Here is an 8,769-nt window from a genome sequence, read left to right on the forward strand (position 1 = left end):
TCTTAAATACATTCCAGAAATGACGTTTCCAAAATCTGAAGGGGGGGGGGGGGGTACTCGTGCCGTATTTCCTGTTTCCCGGGTCGATTCTTGCAATGCTTCGAAGTATTTTAAAGCCCACTGAACCATCTAATGGTCTCCATGGAGCAGACGTAGCTTCGATTGAGTACATACCAACCATCAAGAACCGTCTTGGACCCTTGATGGTTCTGCTAATCTTTGAAACTGCTACGCTGAACGTGCCACAGCTGAGCTCATCCGAGATGTCTGAGCATCGACTTCGCCCCCGTAATGGAGCGTACCTGAACGCCCCGTTCACCAGCGACTAAACACGGGAACCAATGCTGGTGGAAGAAGATCGCAGTTCTTCCTACTTAACCGAAACCCGCATTAGCAAACCAGAACTCAAAACATGCGCGTTGCATCCGCATTGCCCCACACAGAACTTCAGATAGCCTACACATTTCCAAATAAAATTTACGCTCTCTCGATAAAGTATCCACCCCCGCTTAAGTCGCGGCCGCCACTCATTGCGTCAGTTGCCATCGAGTGAACATGGCGACGCCGGCCAAGATCGAGGGCGCCGTGCCCAAGAAGGTGTACATGCACTACGACGAGGGCAGCGAGGCGCAGACGCTGACGCTCAAGATGACGTTGCCCTCCAAGTGGGCGGGCCACACCGTGGACTACCTCAAGCAGGTGCGGCTCTCGGCTCACTCTGAAAGTATGATAGTACTCGTCGTTACTAACGGATTGTACTACGGTATCAGTTCTTCGTGGAGCACTACAACAACAAGAAGCCGGACAACGCGCTGGACGAGGCGCAGATGCACCTGGAGAAGAAGGGTAACAACGCGCCCTTCGGCGACGAGCTGCTGCACACGGCCGTGCAGAAGTACGACGACCTGTTCCTCAAGGCCGGCGCCAGCACGCTCAAGCCCGTCAAGGTGCAAAGTACGACGGATAGTATACTACCGTAACACTTTGTGTTGGTATGATACCTCTACTACTACTAATCGTCATTGTATTACTATCGCTGCACCATTGCTACCCGTAGAGAGCATCGCGCCCGCGACGGCGGACAAGAAGCTGCTGCAGTGCAAGAACCACGGGTGCCAGAAGAAGTTCTCGGAGGAGGAGAACAACGACCAGGCGTGTCGCCACCACCGCCTGCCGCCGCTGTTCCACGACATGAAGAAGGGCTGGCAGTGCTGCTCGACCAAGATGGTGTACGACTGGGACGACTTCGAGAAGATCGAGCCGTGCGTCGTGGGTCGCCACTCGGTGGTGGGCCCCAACGAGCAGTTCGCGGCGTCGCCCACCGTGGCGGCGGCTGAGAGCGCCGCCAACTCTGCCGGTACGGCGGCCCCACCGGCGGCCGCTCTCAAGTCCATCGACGACTACAACCAGAAGAACCCGAATGCGGTGACGGCCGTCTCGGCGGCCAAGGAGAACCAGACGGCGTCGCCCCCCAAGCGCACGGACGGGAAGGCCAACTGCGTCAACTTCGGCTGCCAGCAGGAATATGTGGTGGCCGACAACACGGACACGTCGTGCAGGCACCACGCCGGCGCGCCCGTCTTCCACGACGCCAGCAAGTACTGGAGCTGCTGCCCCAAGGACGTCAAGTACGACTTCGACTCGTTCCTCAAGGTGCCCGGCTGCGTCGTGTCCGCGCACACTGACGTCAAGACGGCTTAGAATGGAGTAGACAACACGCACTGCGCTAACTCGTGCAGTGCACCGCCTGAGCGGATGGATGTCCAAGTTGCCAACAACACGGGAGATTTCCAGCGACCATCGTCCTGTTTTGTGTCCCCCACAACTTTTAGATTTCAATTCTACAGGTTTGCGGTGGTGGATGGTGCGCAACTTTGGCGAGCGGAGCAGAAGTGTGAACTGGTAAGGCCTGCTGGTGGGTGTCGCTTGAACGGTTAAATTTACGTTGCTACGTTTTTGCTGGGCTACTACTGTTAGATACTTCAAGCTAGATCGTTAGTAGAACTCTTCTTCCACGCGGTTGATCTCGTCGCGCACACGGTTGATCTCGCCAAGATGCTTGTCCTTGAGGTGCAGCACCTCGGCAATGCGAGCGCGGTTGCGAGACCATTCCTGCTCTTTCGCACCCTTGACGATCTCGGCCACCTTGGCGAGACTCTGTTCGCGCATGGCGTCTTCTTGAGCTAGCAGCTTGCCGATATGGATATCGTGTGATCCATTGATGGCATTGTTGAGTGCGTCTCGGTCGTTCAGGATGGCGCGGCACTCATCAGTCAAGTAGTCGTCGTCCTCGCCATCATCAGACGCCATTCGTTCCAGTAACGTTACCGCTAACTGGCTTACGTTCTCGAAGAAATTGTTCTCCAGCACCTCGATCGTCCTGAAGTGCTCGGTGGCGATGTCTCGCGCCTCAGAGCCTACTGCCTCGATGGAACTCTCCATAGCAGTAATTAGTTCTTGCGCTGTCTCAACGACGTCGGACTCGAGATTCATGAGCTCGTTATGCAACTTTTCACTGGAAACCTCGGCGTCGTGGAGCAGCTGAAGACTTGCAGCAGTCCCAGATCCGTCGACATCCGAGTTGGAGACACTGTTGGCAGCTGCAGCCTGCTTCAGAAGCTGTTTAGCAGTCCGACGATGATTTTCCACTGCTCGAATACTCGCTTCCTGAGCGTCGGCCTGGAGTTTCTCGTACGTCGCCTTGAACCCGTCCACCTCCTTGGTCAAGGCAGAGTGTTTTTCCAGCAGAACGAGCTTCACGTCTTCTGCTGCTGTCTTGGCCTTCTCGGTATAGTCATCTATGATGTTGCGCAGTCCCGGCAAGACCTCGATCTTGCTCATTTCAGTGTCCTCCTTGAACATGTCCGTAAGCAAAGTCTGGCAAGCAAAGCTTCGTCAGACCTTCGTGGATCCAAACATTCAGTAGAGTATGGCACATGGCGCTGTACCTCAAGGATGATCACGTTGGCGTCTCGGAGCATATTCAAGTACTTTTGCTGTTCCGCTTCTCGAGCGAGTGCGGCGTCTTCAATGGCCTTCACTTCTCTGAGCTCTTCCAGTTCGTCCTGGTACTGTTCTCGTGCTTGTACTGTTTCGTTCTCGTCCACGAGCGCGTAGTCCAGATACTGGAGCTTCTCCAAATGAGCCAGCAGGAAGCTGCACGATCAGTTCAAACCCGTATTAGCGCCACCTGACCTCTCAAGTTCAACGCGATGTGAATACCTACGGTCGATACTCCGGGTCGGAACAGACAGGATTGCCACTCAAATTCAACACCCGCAGCTTCTCGAGACACTTCAAATAGAGTAGACCTTCGGTTGAAGGTAGCATATTGTTCCCTATGGATAATACCTGCTCACACAAAAGTCAGCGAGCGCCAAGTACCCGGTTCTTTGGGTCATGTCGGCGTACCTGGAGCTCCTTGAGCGTATCGAGGTTCTCGAGCTTGGAGATGCAGTTGTTATAGAGACTCAAGTCCGTGAGCTTGACGAGGTTTTCCAGCCCCTTGATGGCGGAAATGTTGTTGAAGGACAGGTCCAGCCACTCGAGGTGGACGAGGTGGCCGATGCCGTCGATCTCCTGCAGCACGTTGTTGTCCAGCTGCAGCTTGACGAGGTGACGCAGCGTCTCGAGGTTCTCCATCTTAAAGACGTTCTGGAACGACAGCGACAGCGTCTGCAGCTTGATGAAGTCCACGCTCTGGTCGGCCTCGTTGATGGCGCTGTTGTTGGCCGGGTCAAGGTCTGCGCAGGCCACCTTCTTGATGAGCTCATCGCTGATCACGGCCACCTCTGCGTGCCGGACGCCTAGTCGATGCATGGCCCCAATTCAGACCCAACCAAAGCTCTCGACGTGTTTCGATGGGAGGGATCGAGCGACTCGGTCGGAGATACGCAGTCGCGACCACTGCGTTTGGATCGGAACGGCCACGAGCTAATGCGACGAGGCACTTCCGATGCGATGCCCCGCTACCTTCATCACCAACCACCCCCTGAAATAGGGCAACATCGCACGAAACGGATCCACGTTGAGCTCGTCAATGACTCGGACTCGGTGGGTGTTTGATGGGCTAAGCTGAGCATCGATTGGGAACGAGGTGGCCATTGTCGAATTTCCAGCTTCATCCAGCCAACCGTGCGTTCACTCGTTCGGCGACGAACAAGCAAGCTCCAGCTTGAAAGCTCCGCGGACGTTTTCGTTGCGACAAGCTCCGTCCCCTACCGCATCCGTTGACAATGGGCTGTGTTAGCTCAGTGCAGCGGCACTTGGCCGACGAGAACCCAGAAGCGGGCGAGATGTCGTCCTCCCAATCCGTGCACTTCGCCAAGACGCCAAGTGTGGCCCAAGTGCACGAAGGTGTGTTGTCCGAGATGGTCCGCTTCCGACGACCGAATATCCGCGACTCGGCTGGGTTTGACGTGGTCGATAGTGAGGAGGTGACGCTGTTGATTCAGCAGGGTGGTGCTACCGATGGTCCGCAATTGTCACCTGGAGAACAAGAGGCCGTCGTGACTGCACTACGGGGCAACGTGATCTTTTCGTGTATGCAGACCGAGCAGCTCCAGTCGCTGGCCAAGTGCATGTCCGTGCAGGTAGTGAAGGCTGGAGAAACCGTGATCACTGAAGGCGAAATCGGCGACAAGTTCTACGTGGTGCGCTCCGGGCGCTTCGACGTGATGGCAAGCGACGGACACACCATCAACCGCCTCGCTGTAGGCTCTACCTTCGGTGAGCTGGGGCTAATTTACCGAGCCAAGCGCACGGCTACGGTGGTCTCAGATCCTAAGGTTCCCGGTTCACTATTTGCACTGCCCGGCAAATACTTCCGATACGTGGCGGCTCAGCGATCTCTCGAAACGTACCAAAGCTCGTTGGACGCGCTCAAGAAGGTAAAGTTACTCAGTAGCTTGACGGCTGAGCAGCTAGAAGTCGTGGCGGCTTCCGTGTACTCGTTGCAGTACCAACCAGGTGACACCATCGTGCACAAGGGAGAGCCCGGTCGTGTGATGTACATGATTCAAGCGGGTACTGTGGTGTGCACCGATATCGGAAGTGCGACCGCAGCTATAGCCAAGGTGGAGCTGAGGGAAGGCGATTACTTCGGAGAGCGCGCGTTGCTGTCGGCTGAGCCACGCTCCGCTACCGTCGTCGCGCAAACTGATGCCCGCGTGATTGCACTCGACCAAACGACGTTCACCTCGTTGCTTGGCCCACTGCAACAGGTCCTGGACTACAACCGAATGCTGCGCACGTTGGAGAGCATTACCGTGATGAAAAAGGTTCCATACGCTCTGAAGAAGAAGCTGCTGGACTCGGCGCGTATCGTTCATTTCGAGCCGAATGAAACCATTCTCAACGAGGGGGATGAAGGAGACACGTTCTTCATCCTCAAGGAAGGTGAGGCAAAAATGCTACAGCAGCCCAAGTCCCGGTCGTCTTCTACAGCTTCGTCTTCGTCCAGTCCGTCGTCCCCAATGCACAAGATCGTCCCCTTGAACAACGGTGTTGTCGAGTTGCCTTCTTCGCCACCTCTTCCCTCTCTCGAAGTCGCTCGCATCCTGCCAGGTGACACCTTCGGTGAGCTAGCGATCTTGGACCGCCGTTGCCAACCTGCCTCGATCATTGCGTGCACCAAGGTGGAGTGCTTCGCCTTGACTAGCCGCGACTTCGACAACATCTTCGAGTCGGTGAAAGAGGACCTGTACGACCTGGCAATGCAGAAGGAGATCGTTAGCAGCGACAAGCTTTTCGCGCACAGCATCACTTTGGACAGCCTCAAGTACGTCTGTGCCATCGGCATGGGCTCTTTCGGCGTCGTGCACATGGCGGAACATGTACCAACTGGCCGATTTGTGGCCGTGAAGGAGATGTGGAAGTCTCGGCTTGAGAAGTTGCGCCAGACGCACCACATCTACAGCGAGAAAAAGCTGCTGATGCAGATTGACTCGCAGTTTCTTCTCAAGTGTTACGCCACCTTGCAAGACGAGAAGAAAATCTACTTCGTGACGGAGCTCTTGGTCGGCGGCGAGCTCTTCCGACGAATAGTGACGCCCTCAGGACTGCCCATTTTGCTCTCACAACCCAGCACAAGGTTCTACGCGGCGTGCTGCATCAAGGCGCTCGAGTATCTGCACGAGCACAACTTCATCTACCGTGACTTGAAGCCTGAGAACATCCTGCTGGACTCGAGTGGCTACGCCAAGCTCGTGGACTTCGGTTTCGCCAAGAAGTTGACGGGCAAGACGTACACACTCTGTGGAACACCTGAGTACTTGGCTCCGGAAATCATCCTCGGTATCGGACATAACGTGGCTGTGGATTGCTGGGGTCTCGGCATTCTCATTTACGAGATGGTAGTGGGCGACTCGCCTTTTTCATCACCCGACGAAGACCACCTCGCCGTGTGCCGAAACATCTTGCAGGGCCACATTTCGTTCCCAGCAGATTGCGATCTCGACTGGAAAGCGATCGTCCAAGCTCTGCTTCAGCGCCAACCAGAGAAGCGAGCGTCGATGATTGCTGGGTCTTTGCTTGACGTACGGAAAGAGAAGTGGCTCGCCAACTTCGATTGGGAATCCTTCACACAGAGAACCATGCCGACGCCCTGGATACCTGACGTCACCAGTGAAATCGACACGAAGTATTTCCCGCAGGTGTCGAAGGAAGAGCTCGCCGAGTTCGAGTCTTGGAAGGAGCACAAACCTGTTGGCAACTGGGAAGGCTTCTGAATTAGTCTAATAATGTATGTATACTAGCGATTTTACCCCCACCACTCCTCCAAAGCTTCTCGTTCTAAGCACAATATCTACGAACCTTACATTCGACCCCGACCCGATCACACCTCTTCGTGCTGCTTCGTCTTAGGTTCACTCTCCTTCTGCTCTTCGTCGTCCTTGAGAACGTCTCGCGAGAGTACAGCGGACGGGTGCTTCTTCAACGGGGCCAGCTTCGTCGACTCGAGGTATTCCTCGACATCCAGCGCCACCTCCGCGGACTGCACAGTCTCGTTCCTTCTGCTTGTCAGCACCTGCGACTTCATGTCCACCACGGGCACCGGCACCTCCACGACCGCCGCCGTCTCGTACACCCTCCGCAGCAGCCGCTGGAAGCGCCGGAACTTGTTCGTGGAATGCGAGATCACGAGCACCGCCAGAAGTGGGTACAGCACTCCCCCCGCGATGAGGCAGTAGAGGCTCCAGCCCATCTGCCAGCACGTGCGGCCCGAGTCGTTCTCCGAGCAGCGGTTGTACTGGTCCTTGTAGAACGTCGAGTCGATGATGAGCCGGAACACGAAGAAGTACCAGACGATGACCGCCGCCAGACACCCCACCCCGTTGAACACACACAGGTGCATCAGGTACTTGTCCGCCACGGTGTTGTGCGTCGTGGTGATCAGGTGCACCGCCCAGACCACGACCACCACAGCCACCCCGGCCATCACCGACATGGTCGACTGCAAAAAAGTCATGGCCGCGCCGCAATACACCTCCATCACTTGGCAGTACTGCTTGTGCAGCTCCCCCACCGCATCTGCGCAAAAAGTCTGCTGCGCAGCACTAAAAAAAAACATAATAAATAAAAGTAAGTGAAAAGTTTTTTTAAATCCCCACATAATTTATAATATTTTTTGCTTTTTTGTTTACGTCACCATTGAGCGCTGTAGGTGTCGACCCCACTCTCCTGCGGAGGCACCCAGAGCGAGTTGCCCGGGTCGAATTTCGGGTCCCCGACGTGCTCCGTGTAGTTGAGCCAGAGCCCCATGCCCTGCGAGTAGTACACGGTGTCCCCGCGCTCGCCCGACTGCGACAGCCAGCGCGGCATGAGCGTCGCGTACCAGGTCAGCGGCACCAGCGCCGCGGCCAGCAGCACCACCGAGAGCTGCAGCAGGTTCTTCATGGCACGTGCAAGTGCAAGTGCTGCCACGGGCTCCCGGCGGTTGTATTGATAGTGGGGAAAACTGATATACGAACGATGGGTACATTGTGTGCGTCACGCGAGTTTGATGGATATTTTATCCTACAGATATTCATACTAGCTGATGAAAACTGTGACACCTGTGACTAATGAATATATCACAAAGCCATGCTTCGCTCAGAACAGCTCTGAATTTTGCTGTGAGCGTGCGAAAAGAAGTATATGATACAGCGTAGCGCTAACACTAGATCGCTGTCACTGAAACCGGGAGGGCTGTTCGTTTCAGCTATGAATCCGCTTGTTGCTAATAGATGTAGAATACGCAAGAGCGCTATGGCCCCCAAGTCGAAGTCCCAGGCAACCAAAGCTGTGCTTGCACGATAATATAGGATGCAAGGAAGATTGAGAAACGGATACGCGTGCGTATATTGTTGTCGTTGAGGTCGTCATCATCATTGGTGTTCTTTCGCAAGCCAAAGTTTTACGGTTTGACTGTCAAACGGATGTACTTTTATCAGCCATTTTTGAGTCGGCGATAGTCTATCGCCGAAAGATATATAACTAGGTTGTCTGTGATTTAGCTGGAAACACCTGTGTTGTGAAGTGCAGCTGCTGACATTGATACAGATTGCCGTGACATGGGTGAATCACAACACAGGGGTTCCCAGCCAAGTCGTAGACTACCTAGTTTAGGCGTGCCGCCATAATCAGGTTACCTTCCATGTCCACGGCATTGATGCGCTATTCTTTCGCCTCTTAATATTTTATTTACTTAACATCATTAGTTTGTTAACAACAATAAAAATTTAGGAAAATCACAGCATTTTCGGGATGAGCAGGATTCTTTTCCCTTGG

The 8,769-nt window shown here is 54.8% G+C and overlaps 4 protein-coding genes across 6 annotated transcripts; 2 read left to right on the forward strand and 2 right to left on the reverse strand.

The window, feature by feature from the left end:
- Positions 1-555: 555 nt before the first annotated feature.
- Positions 556-1,701, forward strand: IUM83_16773 (chord family protein; the record flags this gene model as incomplete). Its single annotated transcript, XM_067941679.1, has 3 exons — positions 556-699; positions 771-954; positions 1,058-1,701. The coding sequence occupies 3 exons, from the start codon at positions 556-558 to the stop codon at positions 1,699-1,701; spliced, it is 972 nt and encodes a 323-aa protein (XP_067781237.1).
- Positions 1,702-1,995: 294 nt separating this feature from the next.
- IUM83_16774 (Leucine-rich repeat-containing protein 48) lies at positions 1,996-3,819 on the reverse strand (the record flags this gene model as incomplete). Of its 3 annotated transcripts, none has more annotated exons than XM_067941681.1 (4): positions 1,996-2,877; positions 3,042-3,156; positions 3,227-3,351; positions 3,412-3,819. In XM_067941681.1, 4 exons carry the CDS (start codon positions 3,817-3,819, stop codon positions 1,996-1,998), a joined length of 1,530 nt encoding a protein of 509 aa, XP_067781239.1. The 3 variants fall into 3 exon arrangements, with proteins under 3 accessions (XP_067781239.1, XP_067781241.1, XP_067781240.1); XM_067941682.1 differs by having other exon boundaries at positions 2,949-3,156; XM_067941680.1 differs by having other exon boundaries at positions 2,949-3,156; positions 3,227-3,354.
- A 416-nt stretch (positions 3,820-4,235) lies between these two features.
- Positions 4,236-6,728, forward strand: IUM83_16775 (AGC/PKA protein kinase; the record flags this gene model as incomplete). The annotated part of the gene is made up of 1 exon (XM_067941683.1): positions 4,236-6,728. One exon carries the CDS (start codon positions 4,236-4,238, stop codon positions 6,726-6,728), a length of 2,493 nt encoding a protein of 830 aa, XP_067781269.1.
- A 107-nt stretch (positions 6,729-6,835) lies between these two features.
- IUM83_16776 (uncharacterized protein) lies at positions 6,836-7,896 on the reverse strand (the record flags this gene model as incomplete). Its single annotated transcript, XM_067941684.1, has 2 exons — positions 6,836-7,556; positions 7,649-7,896. The coding sequence occupies 2 exons, from the start codon at positions 7,894-7,896 to the stop codon at positions 6,836-6,838; spliced, it is 969 nt and encodes a 322-aa protein (XP_067781262.1).
- Positions 7,897-8,769: the final 873 nt, after the last annotated feature.

The sequence above is a fragment of the Phytophthora cinnamomi genome (assembly GCF_018691715.1).
Source record: "Phytophthora cinnamomi strain GKB4 chromosome Unknown Contig119, whole genome shotgun sequence".
In the NCBI taxonomy this organism is placed as follows: domain Eukaryota; phylum Oomycota; class Peronosporomycetes; order Peronosporales; family Peronosporaceae; genus Phytophthora; species Phytophthora cinnamomi.